Consider the following 27,997-nt stretch of genomic DNA (forward strand, 5'->3'; position numbering starts at 1 on the left):
CAGTCTCTCTTTCAAACTTGGTGCGGACTAATTTTGAACAATGCTCAAGCGCTGCTTGGAAGGAGAATTTGTGGCTGAGATGACAAAGAGTGGCAGAAGTTATAACATCGCGCTGGAAAAGGGGCAAAAATTAGCGGGTCCATCCGGGTGTCATGTTTCCATCACTGCCGGTCAGAGCTGGAGCCGATAAATACCAGTGACTACTGCAGAGTCATTTGTCCTGGGAATGAGTGCCGATTGTAACCTTTCCCACTGAAGACAAAAGCAGATTTTATTTATTTTATTTTTTTGTCTAGTGGGAATTGGACTTGAGTGGCTTTACTCACCACAAAGCAGAAAACCTGCAGAGAGACAGCTGATTAAAGATCTCTAATGTATGCACTTGTCTGTGGGCATAATTTAGGCTCCTTATCATTTGTTTATCAGGTTCCAGTGACTATGATTGCAGCACTAATAGTGAATGGGCTGCCATATTCTCAGCCATAATGGAAAATAAGTTGTAAAGAACACAGAGTCAATTCTTTTTAGAGAAGACTTGATTAAACTTTGTTCTGTCTGGGAATCGAAGTGTATATTGAGATGCTTCTGTACACACAGACAAAACATTTCTCTGCAGGCTGAAAATTAAACTGGACCCAAAACTAAGGCGTGTGTTGTGTTTACTTTCCTCTGGTTTTGAAAAGCACAGCTCCAAAATAAGTCGCCTCATGACTAAGAGATCACACTCAAACTGGATTCACACGGAGCCGTGTCAGAAGTGTCATCTGATATTCAGCGAAGCGCTCGAACTTGTGAAATTCAATCAAAACTTTTGTGGTCATCAAGCACAGGGATGTCATAGCAAGACCTACGTCAGACGCGAGCAGCCAAATATACATTCTGGATGGACTGAAGGGGTTTTTAAAGCCTCAACCACGTTCTTAGTTTTCAGCTTTTCCATGTACATTTTCCATCCTACACTTGGATACCTCAAAAAGGAGTTCCTTTTTTTTTTCTTACCATCAATATTGACCCAGACTAATTTGCAGCAGACTGTCTCGAAACCCTGAAGAGAGCCCACTCCATAATCAGCGTCTCATCCCAATAATCAACACTCAGTGACCTTTGTGATGTTCTTGAGGAGGAGAAGCTGAGACCAAGAAAATGCCTGATTAAAAAAAGGCAAAACTAGATTTGACTTTCGCTTTCTTTTACCTTGATACTGTTTCTGTAACTTTACAATGTCACCGAATTGCATTTTCCCTGGCTTACTATGCTTATGTTCTCAAAAATAACAGCACACGAGATAACGCCTTCACACTGTGCATACAGTGAAGAGTCTTATTCAGAAGAAATCCTTTCTTTGCTGTGGCTAATAATGGAAAAATCAACTAATGGGTGATCAACTAATGTAAAATTCTCAATTAAGCTACAATTGTGCAAATTTGCGGAAGCCCTGAAAGGCAAGCGAGAATTTTTTTTTTTTTGGTGATCCATTTTCTAAGACAGATTTTTCCAAGTTAGTTTTATTGCGTCTTAGGGAAAACCGGCAAAAAATTAAAAAAAATTGAAGCAGATTTGTTTAGGTGTTTGCTGTTGTAATACTTATTTCAACCACCAGAGTGCACCACTACCCCATGTTGTAAGAATAACCTGAAAACATGAATGCTTATTCCGATCTAAAAAAAAAAAAAAAAATTGTTGAATTGAAAAATGATTCCCCCTAAGAGGCAAAAAAAAAAAAAAAAAGTACTTAGAAAAATCAGCCTAAAAAAAAAAAAAATCTTCCACCCATTTCCCCTTAGAGGCAAAAATGTAGAAAAATCAGACCTAAAAATGGAGTCACCAGAAAAAAATATTTTCTTGCTTGCCTTTCAGGGCTTCCGTAGTTTCCCCTAAGAGGAAACGAAAAAATAAAGGAACTAAGAAAAATCTGCCTAAAAAAAAAAAAAAAAAAAAAGTCTTCTACGTGTTTCCCCTAAGGAGCAAAAAAAACGTAGCAAAATCAGACTTAGAAAATAGATCACCAGAAAAAAAAAAAAATCCTCGGTTGCCTTTCAGAGCTTCCGTACAAACCTTAAAGGTGCACTAATCAATATTTTCATACTAGCGATGGATCAAATGACTACGTGAACGCAGCATAAAAACCAGAAAGAGCCATAGAACTTTGAACAACCAACATTGTTTTTTTTATGCAAGTTACGTACAAAGACACATCTTGTCCTGCAGCTGAGCTCGTTGAATGAGCATCCAAACAAACATTGACCAGGGAAAAGGTTACTTGCAAATTGTCTGTTTAGACGGTGACCCGCTCCGCTGTCAATCAAACCCAAACATTGACATATTGCATTTAGATCCCAGTTCTGTTTCTAACAAAGGAACCAAATACTGTATATATTCTACTACTAATTATACTCATATCCTACACAAAGTAGTAATTTAGTTAAATGCACTTTAGTACATTGGATTCTGCATAAAAAAACTCACAGCGGCACTTTAGCAAAGTCAGAAGAGACTTGTTGCAGCATCTCACACTTTTTATGTCCAATTTCTGTGCAGATGGACTACATAACCAGCCAGATGAATAAACATAACCTTTACCTTCTTAACGGCGCATCATCTGTTCCAATGTATTCTCTGTGGAGGAACTGGTCAAGCTGGGCAGTGGGTAGTATTTCTGGTTCAGCGTTAAGGTTATGCAGTTAAAAACCCAAGAGGCACGCACAGATATACAGGATACATACTGGAGCAGAGGCCAGCTCCGGCTCAGCTACAAACCAATATATGTTTTCATGGTTCAGGGTATATCTCAGAGTAAGGGCGTGTCTTCTGGGACGGACGCAACGAGCCAGAGATTGTTTAGCAAAGAAAAGCCTGCGGCCATTGGCGCAGTGTACATTTATGATGCAGTAAAAGGAGAAAGAGTTGAGAGAAAAAGTGGTACTGAATCAGAAGCAGAGATGTGTGTAGAGTAGCTATACTGTCTCGTCTTCTGAGAGTGCGTGTTTGTAGATGTGTCTGTCCACCCTTGGGTGCCTTGAGGGAACAGTAGAGCAGAGCATATAGACAGTTCACTGCTTCCACTCCTACCAAGAACGGCCTCCACCGTGAAACAGAAAACTAAAGTTTCTATCAAATTAAACAGCTCAAGCTGTCCTCCTCCTGCACTTCTGTGCTTCTTCTTCTGTGTGGTTTAAGTCACTTATTTCTTCTCACTCAAAATACATTTTCTGCACAAATACGGACAATTAAAATGAGTCAGACACATTTTTGTTTTGTTTTTTTTTCCCAGGAAAAAAAGTTTAATCCTTGTCGTAGTGAACACGGTGAGTCCAGAGCTGCTGCAGTGACCACAGCAGAGAGATGGCTGTTTGATACATGAAAACAAACACCAGAGATCACGACCATGTTTAGGGTCACATGTTGGACACACTGCACACAGGCTACTCAAAAACAAGATATCTGAATATAGGCTACTGACTGAAGGCTGGCTGACTTCTGTTCATCACAATCACAATGCATCATTAGTAGCTTACACGATTAAAAGGAAACTCCACTCAGCTTGGGAAACCAAACACAGTATTACTCGTCTAGGACGGCCCAATCAATACGTGTTAACACAAATATCTATCGTTGTCCGAATATTAAGAAAAAGGCCAATTTGGGGGGGATAGGGATACGCTTCTGTCTCCAGAACAAAACCATAGAATAAGAAACATTTGGGTATAATTCAAACATTTTCTGAGTTTCTGTTGCTGTTCCCCCTCTCACTCCCCGCCCTTTCAAAATAAAATCCCCATAAAGTAACTGTATCTTAACAGTAAGCTCACGATGAAGCTTCTTTTTCAAAATAAAAGCCCCAAACTCTCACTGTAAATCAACAAGAAACTATGGATGGACCTAATTTTTCAAAATAAAAGCCTCATAACGTAACTATCTTAACAGGGAACTCAAGACGAAGCTTTTTTTCAAAATAAAAGCCCCATAGAATAACTCTATCCCAACAAGAAGCTCGGGATGAGGCTTTCTTTTCAAAATAAAAGCCCCAACTTTCACTGTATGTCAAAATAAAAGTGCTCTTGGAGGGGCTTAGACCTCAGCAGATGTTTTATCCTTAATCCAACAAAGACAATTAAAGGAAACTTCAACTAAATTTAAGGAATACCTGTGCTACTTTTTAAACTAAATAAACCATTTAAAACCTCATTGGATTATCTGAAAAAAAATGCATCATCGCAAAGCTGACAACATAGTGTTTTTCTTAGTCCATGAAAGGTCGACTTTCGAGAAACCCATGGTTCTCACAGGAAAGCTATCTAACAGTAACAGGTTGTCTTGAACCAAAGCAATAACATGTATGGACTCTCAACCTGAGTGGGATTTCCTTCTAATTCTGTGGCAGTGAAAAATAGCAACATATTCTTGGGAGAGTTTTCAAGATTCAGGCATACACAGTTCGGCACTCTGGATAATTTTCTGTTCAACGAAACTGCGAGAATATTTCTATGCGACGAAGACTCTGCATTCACCACAATCGATATGCAACATGTGTTACTTTCTCCGAAGTCAAAACCTTAGAAAATTGCACGAAATGGTCAGATTCATCATTTCAAGCGAGCATCAGCATGTGAGACTGCAAAATATCCCCAAACACATTCACATTCAACATCAAACTGTGATCCTGCGCCTTGAAATCTCCCACTAGCATAGAGAAAACTAAACCCAGCCAAATCTAGGGGTTGCCATATTATTATTAAACATTAACACCGATATTCAGGTTAGGACCTGCTCGCTCATGAAAATGAGGTTATAATAATAATGCATAACAACAGCCTTGTATCAGTTTGCCTTCACCTGCTTGTTATTACAGCAAAGCATTTGTTCCACGCACACTTTAAAGTGCAGAAGTGTGATGTACTGTGTGTCACAAGTCAAAACATGTTGCGTTAAAATCTATGAAATAAGTCCGCCGTCCTCAGTGTGAGGCCTGAAATGTCTGATTCCGATGATGGAAAGTTGAACACCCATAGAAAATATAATTAAGAAAACAAAAAATGGCCAATCACAGTGCAATAAATTCTGAGATTCATCCAAACCAATTTCACCATCTATTCAAACTGTCTACCTCCATTTGTGTTTCACATTGAGATCAGTTATACCACCAGGGATCAGGAAGTAAACTGCAAAGGGGGACCTTTTTTTATTATCCATGTCAGTGCTGCACTATAACTGTCCTCCAGCAGGTGGTGCCGTTACACTGTGCTGCATATGATAACATACAAAAACAACAAATGAGGGAGGTGAGAATACAGAACAAAAAGGGACCTGTGTCTCCCATGACTTGTAACTTTATTAATGCATATAAAATGAAGAATTATATTAATGTGGTCCATCCTTTTAACAAAAACACTGAAGTAAATATACTACTGCATATGTTCTCCAACTTATTTTTTGAGTTTGTTGCAGGACAGAGGTCAGACTTTGATGCTATAAGTGTTATTAAGCATTTAACAGAACTCCAAATACAGAAAGGTGGTTTGATTCTCCTCCATTTAAATGAGAAAACAGCTCCCTGATTTGTGTTATCGGGGATATTATGGAACTTTTATGGTTTTATATACTCCAAAATTGCTGAATTGTGAAACACCCTTTGGCTAGAGAATACTGTCCTATTATTATTATTATTATTATTATTATTATGATTATAATAAATGAGAACATTTGTGAACTGAGCTTGGCTCTTGGTGCTGCTTCGCCGTGGTAAACATCTCACCCAGAGGTGATCAGCAACTGAAAATAGCTTCAGGTCCGTTTAGATATTTATAAAGTTCATCCAATTTTTCATTTGTCATTGAACTTATTTCTCGTATCACGGCTTCGGCCTTGCTTGCGGCTCCTCTGATCAACAAGGCCGTGACCCTGACACTGAAAAAGCTGATTTCTCCTCTAGCTCGCCTTCGGTAAAGGAAGTTTACTCGATGCATTATGTAATGAGAAAGAGACGCTGAAACCGTCTGTGTCCACAGTACATCACTGGCTCCAGTGTTCAGTACCAACACATTAACACGTGTATAGCGATTTTAGGACCTATAGGCTGTAAATGCACAACCACGCACCACTTTTATTGGATGTATTTTCTCCAGAATACAGAGCATTTTGGATTATTAGGAAGGAAAATGACGGCAATTAGCTTTAATGACTAAGTCTGGTGAAATTCTATATTTTTCTTATTGTCAACAAATCCCTAACCGGACCGGTCAGGTTAGGGATTTGTTGACAATAAGAAACGCAGTGTGATAGTATGCGGAGACACTGGTAAAGTCTCAGTATGCTTCAAACTTTTGCAACACAGCAGAGAGAAAGAAACAGACCACGCAGGTTGACAATGACTTTGCTGAGCTAAAAAACGAACACTGATGTTTGTCACAGTTGAACTGAATTAGCTGTGGATGTTAAAATGAGTTGAATTCTTGTAAACTTTGAGGCTGAGACCAAGCAGCCTCTCCTAGAGTGCAGCGGAGCGAGGAGGACAGAGGAGAGGATCAATGAAGCCACAGGCCAGTTTGCCAGTTTATTGTAACAGTGGAGCTCAATAGCATGAGGAAAAAAACAAAATTGAATAAGTCCTACAGTATGTTAAGTTATTCTAATGGTTTGTATAGCCTATTCATGTGTGTTCATAAGGAGAGAAGGTCTGGCAGTAATTAGTCTACAATAACGTCTAAAACAAACTACAGTTGGTACGAAAAAAATAGGGCTTTCAAAGTTAACACGCCACAAACTTTAACGCAATCGATCTTTCAGAGTTTGTAGCGGGCTCAGTTTTAAAACCAGAGTGAAGATACTGACATCATATTAAACTAGAAAACTTAATGAATCCATTGAGACCAACCATATCATACTAATTTGTCGGGAAGGAGGCTACATAACGCTCCAAACTTACGCTAAATTTTGGCGAGGAAAATCTGGCATGGCACATCCCTTGACCTCTGACCTCAAGATATGTGAATGTAAATTGGATCTATGGGTGCCCACGAGTCTCCCCTTTACAGACATGCCCACTTTATGATAATCACATGCAGTTTTGGGGCAAAGTCATAGTCAAGTCAGCACACTGACACACTGACAGCTGTTGTTGCCTGTTGGGCTGCAGTTTGCCATGTTATGATTTGAGCATATTGTTTTATGCTAAATGCAGTACCTGTGAGGGTTTCTGGACAATATTTGTCATTGTTTTGTGTTGTTAATTGATTTCCAATAATAAATATATACATACATTTAGCAACATCTTTGCCCACTCTCATGTTGATAACAGTATTAAATACTTGACAAATCTGCCTTTCAGGTACACTTTGAACAGATAAAAAAAATGTGCGATTAATCACAATTATTGATCGACGGCCCTAGTTTTAACACTTTCATAAATGGTTGGGCGACCTAGTTAAGTTTGAAGCATACTGAGGCCTTGAGAATTCAGCCCTGGAGCCAACAATAAACCAGCGACACCACTGGATGATTCTGGTGTCCCGAGTTCTTTCCACTGAAGGGTTAAGATGTCAGCATCTGAAAGCTGAAATCTTTAACGTAACAAAAATGGCCACAGTGGCCTCCTGTAAAGTGCAGCAGCAGAGCCCCATTAAAATGACGTTTAGGAGAAAAATGTTGAGTAACAGTGTCTTCCTCATACGCATTCTTCTCATCTTGCACTGGTGAAATAAATTATGATTTCCCTCTCCTGCAGAAAAATAACTGCCTGACAGCATTCCACTGTTTAATGCTACAACTGAGGCCCGGAGACATGACAGCCACGGCTGAGATGTATGCTTCCAAGCCTAGAGCAAAGTGGATTTACCTCTGACACTCAGTATGCAATGTTATGTCTCCAGGAAGTAGTCAGCCTCACACAATGAACAGAACGTTTGCTGGTCCGCTGGCTGTTTTTTTAACTCATTGAGGGCGGTGGTCAGTAACCACAATTTGAGGGCTGGCATTTCAAGATTCAGATAAAAAAAAAAATAAAACACTTTATTTGTCCCCGTGGTGCAATTTTAAGACAAGGAAAAGTGATCGAGGCTTCCACAGACTGAAAAGAAAAGCCCTCTACCAGTGACCTGATGCTTGACCTTCTTGGAAATCTCAGAAATGTAAGCTAATCTCCCCCCAGCAGCAATCTTTGTTAAGTTCCATCGCTCGCGCCGAATCAAATGTCCCAGACCGAGAGGCTTGGAGACGTCCCAGGAGAAGGACCGTCCGCTCCAAACTGGAAGCTTAATGGTAGACTTCTGCTCTCAGTGCACTTCGTGGTGACCAATCGATGAAGACGACCAGGGTCTTCCAATGACCTCAGCGTGGGGGTTGAGGGATGAGCTAGAGTTCAAAAGTTTGTTCCTCTCTCCGTCTCGTCTCCCCCTCCCGACCCCCCCATGTCTTTCTCGTCCTCGCGTCAATTACGGCGTCTCTTTCAGAGGCACGGGAGTCGGTGAAAAGAGGCATCCATTGCAACGTGATGAGTAGTGTGAGAGAGTGTGTGTGTAGTGTGTGTGTGTGTGTGTGTGTGTGTGTGTGGGTGGGTGGTGGTGGGGGGGTTGGTGTTACCATATGTGAGATTCACAGTGAGTCATTTTAATGACGCCCACCCCCCCACCTAGCCGGCGGTAGTTCATTCCTCCGTACAACCTGGAAAGAGAGGTGAAATGATGAGGAAGCAGAAGTTCAGGTGTTCTCTTGTGTGGGATGTGAACATGACAATAGAAGAGGAAGATGAGGCAGACTGAAGAGAGGGGATATATATATGTTGCTGATTACCTTCTCGGGGCTTCTGTGCTGGTTTAGTAGGTCTATACTTTTTTAAAAGGATGTCCATGTGTGAGTTTTGTTGTGGCTTCTACTGTGACTTTCTTAATATTTGGGTGTAAGTGTTAACTTCTAACTTAGTGATTCTCAAAGTTGGGTCCGTGGTAGTCTGTCAGGGAGTCCGCGAAATAATTTGCTATAAATTATAAAACTGTGCTGTTAGAAATCCCAGCATCGTGACAACGCTAGTGCCTCTTACCTCCATGTGTTGGCATCAGGGTCGTACACTTCTATAGTTTTGAGATACGTCGTCCCATCAAAGCCTCCCACTGCCATCAGCTGACCGTTTACCACAGCCAAGCCCACCTACACACACACACACACACACACACACACACATAATTACACTTAAGCCTAAAACATTTTGGATGACATATCAACTGTGGTAACTATTATTATTACTAACAGTAACAGTAACCATCTAGTTAATAACCTATGACTGTGGAGCAGTAACTAAAACTAAGCAAAAACAAACCTCATATTTCAACGTGCACACACACACACACACACACACTCACCCCGCTCCGTCTGGACGTCATGGCCACTACCGGAGACCACTGGTTCGTCCTCGGGTTGTATCGCTCTGCGCTGCTCAGCTCCGTGGTGTCGTCTCTGCCTCCGACCGAGTAGATCATGTCCTGGTAGACGGCACAGCCGAGGTGCTTCCTCCTGGTTCCCATGGGAGACACCGTGTGCCAGCGGTTCTCTTGAGGGTTGTAGCGTTCCACTGAGAAGGAGAACGAGACCGAGAAAAAAAAGGAGAAAGGAGGGGAAAAACAATCAAAATCTAAAATGATTGCAGTCGACATTTTGACAACGAATCAAACATGTAGTGGAGCTGAGACAGACCCATGGTTACTTTTACTTCCCGGGGCTACTTTTCAAGGATCTAAAAGGTTCCTTCAGCCCGTTGTTGACACCTTTCCTCTCATTAACTAACCGTCATTCTTGTCAAAGCTCGCGGTTAATTTAAGATTGTACTTCTCACATGACTCGGCACCATACCTGTATTTAATGGCGACGTCCCATCGGACCCTCCTACGGCATACAGGAAGCCCCCGAGCACAGCGACAGCTACACCCAGTCGCCTGGTGCTCATGGAGGCCACACGAGTCCATTTGTTCTCCTTGGGATCATACCTAAAGCACAGGAAGGATGCCATGTTACTGGTATTGGTATCAACTACTACATTTCTGGTGTCGTGACATCCCTATGAACTTGTCCAACTGAGTGAGATGGCGATAAGAGGACATATAATACAATAGACAATTGACAGATACCTTTCTACAATGTTGAGACAGGAAACCCCATCCTGTCCCCCTACAGCGTACAAATAACCACCGAGGACAGCCACCCCAACGCTGGTACGACAAGTGCTTGTGGGGGCCACATCACTGCTCCACTGATTGGTCTTCGGATCGTATCTGGACGGGAGAGATGGAATAAAGATTATATATATATAATTATATTATTATAGAATTTAACTTCTAGATCTAAATCTCCAGACAAAGCAGGAGTGATCGTGCCACACCTCTCCACGGAGTTGAGGTACGACGAGCCATCATGTCCTCCAACCGCGTACAGCAAGTCATCCAGAACGCTGACGCCGACTCCACACCGCCGTTTACTCATCGACGCTACCATCCGCCACTCGTTGGTCTGCGGGTCGTAACGCTCCACGCTGGAGATGGCGTCGCCGCTGCACCAGCCACCAACTACAGGGCAAGGAGAAGAGACAAAGGAGAGGGTACACAATATTAAATTGGGCACATGACGCAGGTGAGTCATTCCATTCAACAAGTACACTTTATACCATCCTCCATACTGGCAGTGGTGTCTATATACTACTGCATAAGTCTACAGATTTCATGCAATGGAAACCCTGGTTTCAATTTATTGTCTAAGGTACTGACCTGCGAAGAGTACCTCTCCACAGCGAATGGGTTTCCTCGGCCGGGTTCTGGGGCCCTGCATCAGTGGCCTCTCCTGCGGCAGCAGCAGGTAATTCTTGGCCTCATCAACCAGGTCTCTGAAAAAATGTATATGATCGTAAATCAAGGTTACATATTGTCACTCTATCGTTAAAAATGGAGGTACAAGTTTGACCTATTTTCCAACCTCAGCCATTTTTTCAAGTTCAAAATTTAACTTTTGGCGCTGAAAAACTGGCATGGCCATTTTTTTAGATCGACACCAGCAGCATTTTCCCACCAAAAGCATTGAAATGGTTGACAACAAACAACAAGCGCTCACCTGCACTCCTCGTCACTCTTAATGAGAGGGTCCGACCCAACGGTGCCCACCAGGAACTTGGGGCTGAGCAGTGGCAGGCGGACATGCTGCAGGACCTACAGAACACAGGAAACCCATGTCAGTCCCACAGTGTTCTCCTGCTGTAACGGCAGTCTGAAGTACTGCTGAGGGTTCATGACTGGAATGTACACCAATAACAATATAGGCAACAGATATTTCTCCAGCCACCAACCTGGGGTAGCTGTGGTCTGCGTTCCTGGATGCTGTATTTCACCCAGGCCATCACAGCGTTGAAAACCTGCTCCTCGCTCCGCACGTTCAGCTCATCGCTGGAAATGATGTCGATCAACTGGTTGGCAGGCAGCAGCATGAACTCTTCACTTTCCATTACCTAAAACAACGGAGTAGAGGGGTCAGTAAGTCAGCAGCTATGCCGCAAAGAGAGAACAGGAAATTCAAATTCTCCTCCATCAGTAAATCCATCACTACAGTGCCTTCACAGCTTAAAAAGACATGAAGTCTATGTTCTTACCTCCTGAAAATTGTGCTGGGTGAACTTGTCTGCAATGCGGAGCAGCTCGCGGCAGGAGTGTGTGTCCGCAAAGGCCCTGATGCCCAGACAGTTGGAGGGATCCAACTGCCTCTTGAGGAACTCGCAGCAGGCCTCCTGGATCTCAGCCAGCTGGAGAAGGCAGGCTGCGGGCAGCAGCGTCTGGACGTTCCCCTCCTCTACCGTCACCTGGGAGCAGGGAGGTCAGGACATCACACACTCTTCACATACACTTTTTTTTTCATGAAGCTGCGATTGGTGAGGCACTCGTCTGCAGAGTGTCTCCCATCTCAGCTGTGGAGCCCTGCAGCTCCTTCTCTGTCTCTACAGGCCTCTAGTTTTTAAGGATAACCTGCTCCACTCAGATTTACAGATGCCCCATATTCTGTGCATGTTTGATGACCGATCGTACTGTACTGTGAGGGATATACTGTGTCTTTGAAATGTTGTTGTATCCCTGTATCTCCTGATAACCTTTCACTTATTTGGATGTTGTTTGTTGGTGTGACTGTTGTAAGTCTTGTTCGGCGGGTTCTGCGAGAGCACAGGGACTTGTTTAACTTTCTAACACTAGCTCTATGCAGCTTATAATATATAATAACAAAATATTTTAAATCAATAAAAATACAATCATTTATTACTATAGATGACAATAACAAAGTAAAAGTATAACATTTAGAATAGGGCTGTCAAAGTTAACGCGATAATAACACGTTAACGAAAAATTGTTTTAACGCCACTAATTTCTATAACGCACTCGATCTTTCGGAGGTTGTAGCTGGCTCAGTTTTATAGCTAGAGTGAAGATACTGCTATCATATGAAACTAGGGGTCAAGGGGTCCCATGACCTCTGACCTCAAGATATGCAAATGAAAATGGGTTCTATGGGTACCCACGAGTCTCCCCTTTACAGACATGCCCACTTTATGATAATCACATGCAGTTTTGGGGCAAGTCATAGTCAAGTCAGCACACTGACACACTGACAGCTGTTGTTGCCTGTTGGGCTGCAGTTTGCCATGTTATGATTTGAGCATATTTTTTATGCTAAATGCAGCACCTGTGAGGGTTTCTGGACAATATTTGTCATTGTTTTGTGTTGTTAATTGATTTCCAATAATAAATATATACATACATTTGCATAAAGCAGAATATTTGCCCACTCCCATGTTGGTAAGAGTATTAAATACTTGACAAATCTCCCTTTAAGGTACATTTTGAACAGATAAAAAATGGGAGATTAATTTGCGTTTAATCAGGATTAACTATGGACAATCATGCGATTAATCACGATTAAATATTTTCGATAAAGAATTGGATAAAATCGTATCAATTCCCATCCATATTACGCATTCTCCTCCGTAGAGGCACATGGCATTTTGTGTTACTATAAACAACGCACCACCAATCCCTAATGCCAAATATAAACACTGTTCACCGCTAATGCTGTTACCTGTGAGGTGTAGGCAAAGTCAATGAGCAGCTCCATGGCTCTCTCATCGATGTCGCGGATAACCACTTCAGTCTGCCTGCTCTCTGCCAGCTCTCCAGTGAACATCGCCCTGAAGAGAACATGCAAATCAAGAGACGTTACTGTGGATCCAGTGGACTCATTTCCAGATAAATCTTCCTTCAAAAGATGTGCGTTGAATTCAATGTTTGTCTCTTTGTACCTGAAGTAAGGGCTGCAGGCGGACAGGATCACGCGGTGAGCGTAAATCTTCTTGGCGCCCACCACCAGCACCACGTCGCAGAGCTCGCGGTGTTTTCTCAACAGGTTGATCACCTCCAGGGTCTGCCGTGGGTGTTTGTCCGAGACATAGGGCATGCGTGCAGGCTGGGGGACCCCTTCAGGGAGCTTGTTGGGGTCCCCCAGAGTACAGCGGCTGGTGATGTCCATTCCAGTGGCGTCTTGGCGTGCGCTGGTGACCCTAAACATGGACCGGATGGGCAATAATTAAGTGAGTAAATATATCCGTGGTTTTCACTTGACATCTTAACTCAGCTCTGCAGTCATCTTGGTAGTTTAACACAAACTAATATTTTTGTTTTTAATAATCAGGGGAGATTATTATTTCCTGATCGGATCTCAATGCGTCCTCAATGCGTCTTGAGTGCGTTCACACCTGAACTTAGAGCTGTCCACTTGTGATCCCATCACTCAGGACGCATGTTAATACCAGGTCTGAACAGGGCCTAACAAGGTCAAATACAAATCACAGACATTAAAGGTTCAGCAATGCAAAAGGGTCGGAGACAGATCCACCCAGTCCTCTGGGGGTTGAGAGGTAAGGGGGAATTCTGGGTAGGACCCTCAATGACTAGTCTTTGATCAAGGGGAAACTGTATGGCTGGTATTTGTCTGCCTTGTAGACAAGCTTATGTGGTGACGTAACAGGTTGGGTGCCACTGAGTCATGAGGGGGTTCACACAAGATCTCCAAATAGACCCAGTCTCAATAAGTTTCCATTATAGTGGATAGTTGTACATTTTTTCCCCTCTTGAGAACAAAGGATTTTCACTGAGTAAAAAAACTCTTTCAGCCCAGATGGACATTCAATCTGCCATGGTGGTGACATTTAATCTACCAATCAAACCATTGTTGCTTAACAGTCTAGAGAAAGGTCTGTAAATAATACGAACATATTGTTCAAACTTCCTTCATACTTTAATACCACTCCTACCTGCGCATTGGCTTTGCGTCCATGCACTGAAGAACAATGTTTGGTCCCACACCTTGGGGTTGACCTACAAAGACAACAAAAACACACCTTTTCTGTAGTCAGTCGGTCCTCACCACAAATGGAACAGAAGAAGTTGAAGGAAATTAAAAGTCAGTGTAGCAGCATTTGCCACAGGGCCCTTTCACAAATTCCACTGTAAAACATTTAGTTTGGTATCTAGTTTTATGTTTCCATTTGGAAAATAGAAGCTGACAAAAACTAGTGGTGTTACGTGATGTACCGAGGCTTCGGAGCGTGTGTCGAGTAATCCAGGAAGTTTTCTGTGAAGCGCGTATCGAGGCTTGTATCGTTTCAGACGAATGACGTCATTTAGTATTCCTGAATAAAAGCGAATAATGTCTCCCATCTATCATTTTCCTTTAGCTACACAAGCATATTCATTGCCCTGTGCCCGGTTAAACCACTGCCACATATCTGGAATATATGTACCTGTTTTACACTATTTGACCGATAGCTGGTATCGTGTGCATGTGAAGCCCAGATGAAGCCTCGTGAAATCAACCCTTTTGCGAAACCAATTTGCTTCAGTGCTTCATGAAGCTTCATCTCGCCATCACCAATGAAAACGCTACGACAAATCCTCTAATGAGGGCGCACTAATTGCTTTTTCTTTTTATCATATCATCAGTTTGCGCCACACTCCATTTCCTGCTACCTTCCGAATTTGACCTGTATCCATTTCTCGGAGATCCGATTGACCCGTTTGCTTACACTGAGTATATTAGACACACCTACCTGTGCTATCTATTACAATATAAGTAGTATTGTCATCCTGCACTGATCCCTGCCTCTGTAAAGTTTATTTATGAGTTATTGCTGACACTGCCAAACAGGTGTTGAACTAATTCTGTGATTAGCCTGTGTGGAGACTATAATTATGTGGTGACGTTTATCAAAACACATGAATGGGGTTAGACATATTGTGAAACGCCTTAAAGTGGCAGTAGGCAGAATGTTTTTGGCATCATTGGGCAAACATACCATAATAATCTTTCAGAGAGAAAACTAAACTTCTGCACCTCCTCATGGCTCTGTTTTCAGGCTTTAAAACATCTAGCCTATGACGGGAGACTTTGGCCAATCACAGGTCATTTCAGAGAGAGAGCGTTTCTATTGGCTGTTAATTCAACGGAGGCAGCTGTCAATCACTCGTAAACTCCAATCAAACAGTCAAACTAGGCAGCGCTGATCAAATATGAATCAATATTCTGTTACTCTAATGCTTATTTCGCGTGTAAAATGTTATCAGAAACATCTTGTAGTGTACCGTTTAGCTGTAAAATGAGAAAGTTTGCTTCCAGTTGGTGGGCGGTGCTTGGTATTTCTTCAACTTATCTCAACATGCCTGCCGGCTCACAAACGTTCTCATTTTACAGCTACACGGTACACTACAAGATGTTTCTGAAAACATTTGAGGAGAGAAATAGGCATTACAGTAACAGAATATTGATTCATATTTGATCAGCGCTGCCTAGTTTGACCGTTTGATCGGAGTTCGCGAGTGATTGAAAGCTGCTCAGAGACGGCAAGGCTCCAGCTCGGCTCTGATTGGTTGTTTTCATCCTGGTCTGTGAAATCTTGCAGATGCCGTTAGGAGCACCTGAGGACACCGGAGGAGGACAGCGGAGGACATGATTTTTTTCAGATTACCTGTCTCATACACTACTGTCAGGATATAGTGACTGTTTTTAATCAGATCAGCTCCAATTCTACCTACTGCAGCTTTGATAGAATTAATTGAAAACATACTTTTAGCTGCATTGAATGGGTTAATTAAGGTCATCTTATGATAAACTTTGGCATCTTCATTTGTTGTTGAAATAATTGTATATTTGATCCTGAACACAGTGGGTTTAGGAATCACTGAATGCAGCAGCTAAATTAAATTTCAGATAACATCACACTGAGGTTATTGACCTAATCACACAGATCAGGATTAATTAGTGCGGAAACAGGAAGGCAAAACTGATTAGTGTTGCACGAGATCAGCAAAAGACAGCAGCTCAGTCTCAAAAAGGTTGCCCAAGTGCAACTACCTTTGTTTACATTTTATTTATTACAACTATACCCTACCTATTTTACAAGTGCAATTACCTCTGTTTACATTCCATCTAGTTTTATATTTTATACTTCTAGTGTAACACTTCTTGTCCCTCTAACTGCCCCAGGCCTTAAATATGTTTCCTTTGACTTAACTAATTATTGGTTGTCTGTTGTATGTATGGATGTATGGACTGGGAATGCTACAAATGAATTGCCCCCTTGGGGATAAATAAAGTTGTCTGAACTGAACTGAACTTCTGTTTATATTTATTTATTACTACTACTACTACTTAACCTGTTTGATTTGTCTTATTATAACTGTGTGTGTATGTGTTTTACCTGTTATATGTTTTATCTGCCTCGTTTAGTCAAGGATTTGTTTTAAAGCACTGACCAGAAGTGGAAACTGTGAATCTCTAAAGTTGTATTTAATACAATAATGACTATAAAGCTTACTATTCTATTCTATTCTCCCTTGTGAGTGATTTGTTTTAATGCATTCTTGGCATGATTAACTAGTAAATATAAGCTGGTAGAAATACATTTGACTGTGCAATATATCCTTGATGCAATATACACCTCAAGTGCAACTACCTTTGTTTACATTTTATTTATTACATCTACTTCACCTGTTGTATTTGTCTTATTATAACTGTGTGTGTGTGTGTTTTACCTGTTATATGTTTTATCTACCTCGTTTACTCTTGTCAAGTTTTTGTTTTAAAGCACTGACCAGAAGTGGAAACTGTGAATCTCTAAAGTTGTATTTAATACAATAATGACTATAAAGCTTTCTATTCTATTCTCCCTTGTGAGTGATTTGTTTTAATGCATTCTTGGCATGACTAACTAGTAAATATAAGCTAGTAGAAATACATTTGACTGCAATATATCCTTGATGCAATATACACCTCAAGTGCAACTACCTTTGTTTACATTTTAATTATTACATCTACTTTACCTGTTTTATTTGTCTTATTATAACTGTGTGTGTTTTACCTGTTATATGTTTTATCTGCCTCGTTTAGTCTTGTCAAGGATTTGTTTTAAAGCACTGACCAGAAGTGGAAACTGTGAATCTCTGAAGTCGTATTTAATACAATGACAATAAAGCTTTCTATTCTGTTCTACTCTAGCTGACAGTTTGTTGTTAGCAGTTTCAGCAGATAGACAGACCCGGATGTGAAGCTAACCCAGCTAGCTAGCTGACGTTAATCACCAGTAAGGTTTATCTGTTTAGCTGTGACAGAAACTAATACACTAAGCAGAAGGAATGAGGCTTATTTTATATGCTCAGAACTATAAAAACCATTTAGTTAACGTATATTAGATCATTTGAACGCTACATGCTAACTAGCTCTGTGTTAGCTGAGTCCATATTCCGACCATAACTCAATAACGTAGGATAAAACCAAATAAAACCAAATATAACAACACATGAAGACATTCCCTAGTTAGCAGACATGTTTAAGGGTATATGTAGTCTGTGTTAAGACATTTAAATGAGGTTTTACCTTTATATTTCCATCCCGACAGACAGAGAGAGAGAGAGGAGAGTCCCGGGCTGCTAATGTTTACAATTTAATGCCGTCGGCTAAACACTGGAGCTTCTTCCAAAATACCATGCGCCACTTCCGGGCATTGTGTTTTTCAAAATAAAAGTAGTGGATGACGTCATTGCATTATATGTATGTATGCATCTATTAAAATGTGACTTCTCTGTTGATAAAATCCCGATTAAGTTAGCAAATTTTCATAGGTGAGCACTGACAGCATGGTTATTAGCTTACAAACTTTTCACTCCCCAACACCGTTTTGATTGGGCTGGCGGCTCATTAACATCCAATACAACTAAAGAAAGGTCAGACAGTCTGACACTAAATAACTCCAAGCATTTTAAAATGACTGTTTGTAGCTTCCCACACTGTCCCATGCGCACTCGCGTGTGGCTACGCTGTTCAGACAAGACAACACAAACTACACGGAAGCACCAAAACTGCAAAGTTCTATCTAGTGGAGCCCGTCTTGCAAAACAGTGTTGGCCGCAGTCGGAGGACGCGGGGGAGACCGTAGCTTTGGTTTCCAGGGCCGGAGTCTCTGCTCCTCTGCCTGCACTCAGCTCGCGCCACCTCACGTGGATGCGCGCACACTCCACACTACAGAAGAGTTAGTTTAGCTCTGAGAATATCTAGTGAATGTTCAGTGGACGTTTGTGCAGAAATAACTGCTGCAGCTCCTCCAGACCAACAGAGGTTTCCCGTGTCTTGTGAAGTGACGGAGCTCCGCAGCGAGAAACGTTATCGTCTCTGACCGGAGCCGGAGGGAGACACCGGCACCCGGTCGGAGACGATAACGTTTCTCTTCGCAGGAAAGGCCAACACTAGGATCAGCAGTGATTCATGGAGAGACCTTCATCTGATCAGCTAACATTGCTACCAAGTAGCTGAAATATAGAGTGATATTGCGGTTTTAGCTGACGTGTGTCGCCTCACTGTGTTGAGCGATGCTCATTCATGTCTATGTAGAGCGAGAACAAGCGCAAGCCCAACGCCAACTTTCGTTGACTTAACGGCCACAGGTGTCGCTGTTGACAAGCATTTCTGAATCTTACAAACAGTCCCTTTAACTAGGCCTATTTATTGCTGTTACCATTCACTTATTTATTCTTCCCTATATGTAATGTGTAGGCTGGGTTACACATATCAAAATATTAACAATATGTAGTTATTTTTATGCAGCAGAATGGCTCCTAACAGCAGTTATATTATACATTTATAAGCTATAGTAAGGCAAAAAAAGTATATAAGCAGTATTTAAATGTTGTAAAATGAGCTCATTTAACAGCTTCATATACTGTTGGGAAGTTAATCTGTAACAATGCATCATTATTAACTGATCATATGTTATGAAAAGCCTTAATCTGCAATAACTAGTGACTATAACTGTCGGAGTAAAAAGTACAACAGTTCCTCCTGAAAAGTCGTGGTGTATTAGAAGCAAAAAATGGAAACACTCAACCTAAATACAAGTACTGCACAATTTGACATGCTTGAGTAGATGTAGTTACATTTCCGTCAGTCACGCCATCTTTGAAGAACACAATTAATTCCAGGAAAGAAAGCCCATTTTAACAAGAAATAAACAAAAAGCTTTTTGTTGCAGCCACAAACTTTATTTTTCAGTATGTCAAACAATTAATGTGAAAGTCTTATCTATCCCCAGTGTGTAGTTCATACATGGCTTCTATCTAACATTCCCAATCTAAGGAAACATTTACACATTGTATTGCTTTTTATCTGTGCTTAACACACGCTCTACTGAAAAGCAGAAAATAAGAAATGTTGTTTTATCCAAAAGTAGACATGTGGATGTTTTGAGAAGAACAGAATGGAGCACTGAAAGTGGAGAACGGTCTGTGTGAGGTGTTTCTACATATTTCTCTGTCAATAACACAGCATGGAACAATGATCTCCAGTGGTTTTAATTTGCAGTATAAACCAATCCTGAATTTTCTAAAGTAGTCTTTATAGAAGAGAAATCTCTCTCTTTCTCTCTCAGTGCCCAAGTGACAATTGTATTATCCTCAAACACATCCTTAAATAAACATCTAACTGAAAACCAAATCTATACTCAGTTTTACATCTTTTTTTTCCAACAAAGTGCCTTATCTCATATTCTCCAAATAAATTAAATATACAAAATATACATTTCAACAAAAGTTTCATCTCAGTTTCTTATATTTTACTTGACATTTTACGATGTCAAAACATTCTCATCTGTGAATCTGAGTGATTAGATTAAATTAATTTTGTGTCTGCTCACACATTAGGCAGTGAAAATTAAAATAATTGTTTAAATTAATTGCTGTTATTTTTGACAGTTTATGAATTAAAGTCATCCAATCCTCACAGGACTTTTTTTTTTTTTTTATTAAAGAGTAATGATTTACTCTTCATCTTCCCGTCAGCCAATCGTTGTCTTCTGTTTTGGAGAGGCAGGCTGTAGCTCAGGCATGGCTGACTGGCAGTTGTGTCAGCGAATGGGACATGAGTGGCTGAAGCAAAAGTGGGTCTGGACTTTGGACTATAGGGGAGTTAAAAGAATGAAAAAATTATGAATGAATCAAGAGACTGTTAATTAGGAGGTGAGGTGTATTTTATGTATTGTATAAATCTTGGTCAGTACAGTGATACGTGTAGTGTACATGTTTCTCACCATCCATATAAGTCAGTGTAGTGAGGAGGGGTGCGTCTGGGGAAATATAGGTGGTGTATTGCAGATCCTCCATCAAAGGTGGTGTCAGCTGACCCGGAGCGAACGATGTCATCAAGGAGGAGGCAGAATGTGGGCTGATGTATTTCTTTTGACGAGCTCGACAGTTCTGAAACCAAACCTGAATGCGGGGACAATGGATTGATAACTGGATAGAACTATATAGAGACTCATTACAGAACTTGACGTGGAGTTCGACAGCTTCACCGTACAAAGCCATCAGTCTTTCTCTATTGTGACAATTCATCCCAGTAACAGTTGCTTTACCTGAATAACTCTGCGGCTGAGACCGGTCCTCTCGGCCAGTTTCTGGAGAGTCTGGGCATCTGGGTTGTTATCCTTAGAAAACTGAGTCTGCATTACCTACACATGTAGAGATGACAGAGGGGGATATGTTAACATGGTTGAGTTTGATAATGTTATAACAGATTGGAAGAGACTGCACCGGGAGTGCTCGGTGTACACTAGAGGGCAGAAAACATCAGAACAAGGTGACCAGATATCACTGACTGTAGCTTACTGAAGCACAGTATATCAATGAGATGAACAGATGTAATATATGCAATACTGAGGTGTAGTCATGTATTCCCTTATACTAATCATATCATCAGTGGCAAGTGTTGGCAGCAGATAAAGTTGTGGTTTTAGTGAATAACTTGATATCATTATGGATGTTATGCTGCCATCTACAATTTAAAGCTGCAATTGGTAACTTTAATAAAATAACTTTTGTGTCATATTTGCTCAAACTGTCACTATATTCTGACAGTGGTCCATGAGACCTGCCTCCTCTTACAGCCGGGACACTGCTTGAGCAGTGCGTGGCGGCTACCTCGCTGAACTGTTGCATCTCTGCAAGTCACTGCATTTTCCACAACACTGTCCTGCAAATATTTCAGAATAAAAGCCTTAAATGAAGGAATTCTGTCCACAGAAAGTCAAAAAAGTTTATTTTTTTCCATGTCTGGAACATATTCTACAGATATGGACATTGAAACTGTAGTAATGTTGCTGGTAGGATGTCTATATACCTTGAAAAGATAATTTCCACTGTCTGTTGTTGCTGTGAACCGCGCGGCATTGAGCAGTATAACAGCAAGCTGAGGGTTATGTGAACTATGTGGAAAATGTGAAATAGTGCATTATGTCAAATTGAAATATTGTGTAATTTTCTGGTTTTGTATTTTTAAGTAGTTGTTGCTGCCCCTTCATTTCTTTCCACCTAAAACACCACCACATAGTATATTATGATAAAACCAGTAGGAATCCAGAGTAAGCCAATAGTAGTGCTGAGCTCAGAGAAAGTGTTCTCAGTCTATTAGAAATGTAAAGTGGATAATGCATCCTATCGTTTAGTTATTATCAGTCCTGCAGGTGGCAGCAGGAGACCTTATACTTTTGTGGAAGTAAATCAAATTGACTGCAGTCAGAAAGAAGAATGGCCCAGTGATGACAGCAGCAGTAAGCAGCACACAGACTGGTTGGCAGTATACCTGTAACTGGTCAACAGTGAAGCTGGTCCTGGCCCTCTTAGCAGGTCTGGGCATGGTGCTGGACTCGTCTTTGTCTGCATCCTCTTCCTCAGCTTTTGGGTGCTCTTTAAGGCAAGATGCAGAACAAGCTCTGTGAATTATTCTGATTAATCTGGAGCATTGTTTCCAGAAAGACTATTGTGTTATATTGTTTTTATAAATCAACTTACTGACTGTTGTTTGCCATCATTCAATCGGCCACTTGTTCCATTTATCACATCCATAGACTCACCGTTTTCCTTAGTGCGTTTGATATTCTCCATCATGATGTCATAGTGTGGCCGGCAGAAGACCCGGTTCTCTAGTAGTCCACATTCCTCCCCGGTGGACAGCTGGCGCTTACAGGAGGTGCAGGAGAAACAGGCGAGGTGGAAGGTGCTGCCTCGTGCCCGACGAACCCAGTCGCTGGAGTGGATGTTACGGCCACACCGAGCACAGCGGGTCCCGTACCTCCTGAACAAAAACGTGGAACAGGGCGAGAGGTGGAATAGTCTAACTAAAGTTTAGCTGAGCTGGATTGGGGGATTGATTAGTGATAGTTAAAAGAGGACCTATTGTGCTTATTTTCAGGTGCATACTTATATTTTTTTTTTTTATTAGAACATGTTTACATGCTTTAATGTTCAAAAAACACTTTACTTTTCTCTATTTTCACCCTCTGTCTGAAACGCTCTGTTTGAGCTCCTGCCCCTTATGCTTTAATTCTGCCAGTGGCATTGCACCTCAAACACAAAGCACACAGTCCTCTTGTTAATAAATGCTCTACCACTTTTTTTTCCTCAAACACAGACCATATGAAATGCTCCTTTTCAGATAGACCATGTGGCACCATTCTCTTTAATAATTATATGGTCAGGTACTGTATGTTTAGTTAAGGAGGCTACACAAATTAAATTAAGACCATTGATGTAAAACAAGAAACCCACCAAAACCCTCTATATTTTATTTTCCTTTATATTATCCTTAATCATAAAGGTCACTGGAGATTAAACTGTGAAATGTCTGACTTACCTGAAATAGTCGAGTTTGCAGAAAACGTGTTTATCCTTGATGTAGCAGCTCACGTGTCGCCCCAGTGATGTGTTGCATACACTGCATGAGAGGCAGCGCACGTGCCAGCACAAGTTGTTCACCTGAGATGAGATTTTAACAACATATGGCTTACAGGTGCAATTTTACACATCAGTATGTTAAATATCCTTATAACTGTAGGCAATGGAGGTTGCTTAAATGCTTGACAATGTATTTATTTCACTGGAATGACTGCAATTTTGGATTATCCTATTGGTTTTTCAATGTTTGACAAACATATAAAAAACATACACTTCACATTGCACACAAAAGGTGCGCGAAAAAGGCAAACCTAAACACATAAAGGCACTTTGAATATATTGGAAGTAAGGCACATTCTGCTGTCGTACTTGTTGACAAGGTACTAAGATCACATCTTAGTGGGAAAAAAAATCTGACTCTTATTAATAACAAAACCGCTCAGAATTTAAAAATATATATAAATAAAATAGATAAAATAGATCAAATAAATAAAATAAATAAAATAATAGTAGTTCACTACAAGGTCTTAGCAAAATCTTTCTTTGCTTGGTCGATTCAGAGCAATTTTATATTTAACTTCAAGTAAACAGAATATAAACATCTTTTGGGGTTATTCAATGTTCTTATGAGCTACTTAGCCTACATACTTTATGCTATTATGCTTATCAAGAAATTAAATTATGAGTGTCCAACAATAACCAGAATTAATTCACTGCAGGTTTTGAGTAGCCTATTTTGATGCAGTTAGTGTGCAGTTTTAAAATCCAGGCCCATGTCCTCAATTACAGACTGTAACTGTGAAATTTACAAAATAATTGTTGTGAAAACTAAAATTAAAATAAAAACTGTCTTAGATAAGATAAGATAAGATAGAACTTTATCATTCCAGAAGGAAATTCTTATGCCAGAGATTGCTCAAAATTACAACAAGTTCAAGTGTATAAAATAATAAGTACTATTTCTAGCACCAGTGCCTAACAGAATAACAATAAAGTAAGATACATTTAGTAAAATTAGTAAATAAGATGAGTAAAATAAAAAAGGTAAAGCAAGCTAAAAAAACAGAAAAGGAATTAACATTGCACATGATGGACATTAATATTGATAATGCACACAATGAACAGCGATATTGCATATTGTCACTGTAAGAGGTCTCTGGTCCCAAAAGGTTTAAGAACCTCCCTTCTATATAACCTATTCGCTTAATTTTGCAGTGTTGTCAATCCCATCTTGCCATGATGATACAGTAAATGTCAGTCTGACCTTGAGGAGGTATCGGTCCACTATCTCCAGGCCGCAGGAGGTGCACAGAGTTCTGCCCTGCAGGGAGGCCACCACGGGGACGGAGGCCGAGGAGGACGACGAGAGGGAGGACGGAGAGTAGGAGTCCTCCTCGAAGAAATCATCCGGCCCAGAGGAGCCCTGTCAGAAGCAAACACAGGTTGACAATGTAAGAGCAGCGTAAACACAAACAAATCCTCATTTTATATCAACTTTTGATGTTTATTTTCACCCCAGAAGAGGCCTTTTGCCCTTTTGCTAGGCCATCATTGTAAATATGAAGTTGTTCTTAATTGACTTAACCTTCCTGTTGTCCTCAGGTCAAATTTGACCCGTTTTCAAACTTCATATCAAAAACATGTGTTTCTTTCATCTGATTGCCCCAAAATAACATGGATGAAATTCATAATTTCTTGGGGGGGGGTTTCATATACTCAAAAAGGAGGTATAATTTCATGTAAATGAAGTTTATTGACCATAAATTACAGAAAAAAGTAGTGTAAAACTTGTGGTAATGAGTTGGAATGAAGTTGGCTTAAAAAGGTGTCATTATGGGCTGCCATTGAAAATGTTTTGTATATTATAATATTTATTATATTCTGACTAAACTTTGACATCTGTGATAATCCATTAATATTATGTTCCACTGATAGTCAAAATAGTCAAAATAATTAAGAATATCAGATTTTTTTTTTTTACTCAAATTAGGTGTAATTTCATGTAAATTATGTTTATTAACCATAAATTCCCCCCCAAAAAGTGTAAAACTTTGTGGTGATGAGTTGGAACGAAGTTGGCTGAAAAGAAAGTGTAACACAGAATTAGGTGGTAATTTAAAGTTTATGCTTTATATAATAATAATAATTTTGTAGAGCACTTTTCAAGCACAAAGCACAAAGTGCTTTCCAAGGAAATTCACATCATGTACAACAGAATACAATGAAACATAAATAATTAAATAGAAAATTAGATAAAAAACAATAGAATGAAAAAAAAAAAAAAGCATATACATATTCACACAGTTACATATAAACCGTCAACCAGACCCAACAGTTGCAGTGGTCGACGGGAAGACAATAGGAGGGTTAAATAAAGGTTAAAGAAATAAACTTTAGAGCGTCGTTGAATCTTAAAGAAAGTTTACAAAAGCAAAGAATTTTGAAATGTCTGAAACGTCTTTTAAAGTAACCTGTTCAGCTGCATAACATTAATATGTTATTATAGAAGAAGCTATGTCCTGTTGGCCCTTTGAAGTGCTACATTTAGCTACATTTAGACACTTTACGCACCGTCTATAACCTGAGAGACTTCAGCAGAAAGTTGTTGTTTCATATTTAAACACCTACTGTGTCCACATAAATGTGTCCTCCTTGTTGCAGCTGAGTGAAGACAGCCTCCGGAGAAGGTCTCCTGTCTGCCTCCGACATGGTGTCCGCAGCTCCGGAGTGATGCTCAACACACAATGACGACCAAGTTGTCCCGTTCATGTCATATTTCCATGACAACCGCGCTCATTTAGCCCACTCACTCACTAATAATAAAGGTTAGCAAGAAACCAAATAGTAGCTCAAACTTTTTATAAGCATTTTATTTATTTATTTGATTTATTTAATTTATTTTATTTTTTTATTTATTTTATTTTATTTATGTGCTGTCATTATATGTCAGAATAGGCTAATACAGTCAAACATATTGATTTAGTAACAGAAGCCAGAACAAAGTGTCTCCATGAGGATAATTAGCAGCTCCTCCTCGAGGGCCTGAGCGGCCTCGCGCACAGCTGAATGTGATTCTGACTAATTGAGTTCAGCCGCGCACGTGCAACATGATAATGAGCCATCAGCTGCGGACGCAGGTGAGTTTTACCTGCAGTAACAGCCCAACGGTGTTCCTCACATGTTCACATAAATATTCCCTTTTAATAAAATTAGTTTCACCTGAAAAAGGTCTGTTATTACAAACTGGTCACTTGCAGTGCTGTCTTTTTTAAAAAATATTATTATTAGTAGCAGTAGTAGTAGTATTAATAATAATAAATGGTCTTTTTGTGAGTCCAGAGAAGTATAATAATAATAATAATAATAATAATAATAATAATAATAATAATAATAATAATAGTAATAATAATAATAATAATAATATATGAACTTTTTGTGAGGCCAGATAAATATAATAATAATAATAATAATAATAATAATAATAATAATAATAATAATAATAATACCCTAAAAGCATGCATTTATGTAAAATCACAACTTTATAATTTTCCACATGCTGACACCCTTCAAATTATATTTTGGGTTGAAACAGACTGTTAGAATAACTGATTTTTATTGTTTGATTGATTTGATTGAAGAGAGAACGAAATATAATGTGTAAAATTAATAAAACAATAAATTCTGGAAGCCGTGACCCTGTATTCCTGATATGACCTTTGTTTTGACCGGTAAATAAAAGTCAGATTTTTCTTGGGCCTATATAGCCTATTAGGCTACTATAACCTCGACATTGTTAATGCCACTTTATATGGTTTAGATTTACACCTCCTTATTAGCAGAAAATAATGTATTTCATTGTATTAAACTGCTGCTATTAGAACAAACCTTCATTATATAAATAGGACTATATGATCCTCCAAAATAAAGAAAAAATATGATTTTTTTTGTGCCTAAACAAAAATAATCAGTGTGGTGAAGTCAATTAATGCAATATATGTGAGAAGAGAAGTCAGGTGAAGCCTTTTATAATGTAGATATGTGTGCTAAGAGCAATATTAATTAATGAAATCCACATATTCTAGTATTTGTGAAGTTGTAACTAAGTAGAATAGTTTATATACAACATCTTGTCACTGACCACGCTGTTGGAGACACAGTTAAACATCTTCACGGAGTATCTGCAGCCGGCTCCTCCGGTACATCTCCGTTCAGCCAGATGTTGGTGGTATTCCACAGCCAGATGTTGGTGGTATTCCACAGCAGCACACCTGGAAGCCTGATCCAGGTATTAGTTCTCTGTATTCCTGCTGCTCAGCCTGCTTCTTGCTCTTCTGGTAACTTTGTTCTCTCACCATCATGTGAGAGGCACAACTTTGTTTCTGGTGATTTTAAGCAGCTCTGGTGAACCTCCCACTGTGATCAGACCCGCCTGCTGCCTGCAGCATCCACCAGCTCTAAAAGATCAGGTTCTCATTGTGAGGAGCAGATGAGCCTTCGTTTCTCTGTCTTATTTTTCTTTTTCTTATTTGTAATAATTTGTTTTAATTGGCAATATACAGGGCCAGGCTCTATAGGGCTGCACGACTATGGCCAAAAATGATAATCACAATTATTTTTACTCAATATTGAGATCACTATTATTTATCACGATTATTCTTTGATTTAAGTGATTTTTTATTACTGCACTTTCATATTAAAATGAACAGAGCACTGCTTTC

The 27,997-nt window shown here is 40.0% G+C and overlaps 2 protein-coding genes across 4 annotated transcripts; both read right to left on the reverse strand.

Annotated features, from left to right (window-relative positions):
- Positions 1-7,969: 7,969 nt before the first annotated feature.
- Positions 7,970-18,061, reverse strand: klhl20 (kelch-like family member 20). Of its 2 annotated transcripts, XM_037787049.1 has the most exons (15): positions 17,938-18,017; positions 14,321-14,384; positions 13,763-13,832; positions 13,310-13,567; positions 13,090-13,198; positions 11,618-11,824; positions 11,318-11,476; positions 11,086-11,180; positions 10,746-10,861; positions 10,364-10,547; positions 10,113-10,256; positions 9,838-9,971; positions 9,351-9,559; positions 9,032-9,138; positions 7,970-8,655 (listed from the first exon to the last, which is right to left on the reverse strand). In XM_037787049.1, exons 3-15 carry the CDS (start codon positions 13,792-13,794, stop codon positions 8,571-8,573), a joined length of 1,839 nt encoding a protein of 612 aa, XP_037642977.1. In that variant the 5' UTR covers positions 13,795-13,832; positions 14,321-14,384; positions 17,938-18,017; the 3' UTR covers positions 7,970-8,570. The 2 variants fall into 2 exon arrangements, with proteins under 2 accessions (XP_037642977.1, XP_037642978.1); XM_037787050.1 differs by lacking the exon at positions 13,763-13,832 and having other exon boundaries at positions 17,938-18,061.
- Positions 18,062-19,573: 1,512 nt separating this feature from the next.
- lhx8a (LIM homeobox 8a) lies at positions 19,574-27,597 on the reverse strand. Of its 2 annotated transcripts, none has more exons than XM_037787052.1 (8): positions 27,418-27,597; positions 24,544-24,702; positions 23,239-23,360; positions 22,460-22,680; positions 22,189-22,292; positions 20,963-21,058; positions 20,639-20,816; positions 19,574-20,506 (listed from the first exon to the last, which is right to left on the reverse strand). In XM_037787052.1, exons 1-8 carry the CDS (start codon positions 27,442-27,444, stop codon positions 20,430-20,432), a joined length of 984 nt encoding a protein of 327 aa, XP_037642980.1. In that variant the 5' UTR covers positions 27,445-27,597; the 3' UTR covers positions 19,574-20,429. The 2 variants fall into 2 exon arrangements, with proteins under 2 accessions (XP_037642980.1, XP_037642979.1); XM_037787051.1 differs by lacking the exon at positions 27,418-27,597 and adding an exon at positions 25,908-26,317.
- Between the last annotated feature and the right edge of the window lie 400 nt (positions 27,598-27,997).

This window comes from Sebastes umbrosus, chromosome 12, assembly GCF_015220745.1.
Source record: "Sebastes umbrosus isolate fSebUmb1 chromosome 12, fSebUmb1.pri, whole genome shotgun sequence".
NCBI classification, from domain to species: Eukaryota; Metazoa; Chordata; class Actinopteri; order Perciformes; family Sebastidae; genus Sebastes; species Sebastes umbrosus.

Excerpts from the sequence above, each read along its gene's own strand:
- klhl20 (XM_037787049.1), bottom strand. The coding sequence starts at position 13,794 with ATGGGATCACAAGTGGACAGCTCTAAGTTCAG. Across the intron at positions 11,825-13,089 it reads ACTTTGCCTACACCTCACAG|GTGACGGTAGAGGAGGGGAA; the intron begins GTAACAGCATTA and ends CCCTGCTCCCAG. Across the intron at positions 9,972-10,112 it reads TGTCTCAACATTGTAGAAAG|GTATGATCCCAAGGAGAACA; the intron begins GTATCTGTCAAT and ends CCTGTGCTTTAG.
- lhx8a (XM_037787051.1), bottom strand. The coding sequence starts at position 26,048 with ATGAACGGGACAACTTGGTCGTCATTGTGTGTTGAGCATCACTCCGGA. Across the intron at positions 21,059-22,188 it reads TCACTGTTGACCAGTTACAG|GTAATGCAGACTCAGTTTTC; the intron begins GTATACTGCCAA and ends CTACATGTGTAG. Across the intron at positions 20,507-20,638 it reads TACACTGACTTATATGGATG|TCCAAAGTCCAGACCCACTT; the intron begins GTGAGAAACATG and ends ACTCCCCTATAG.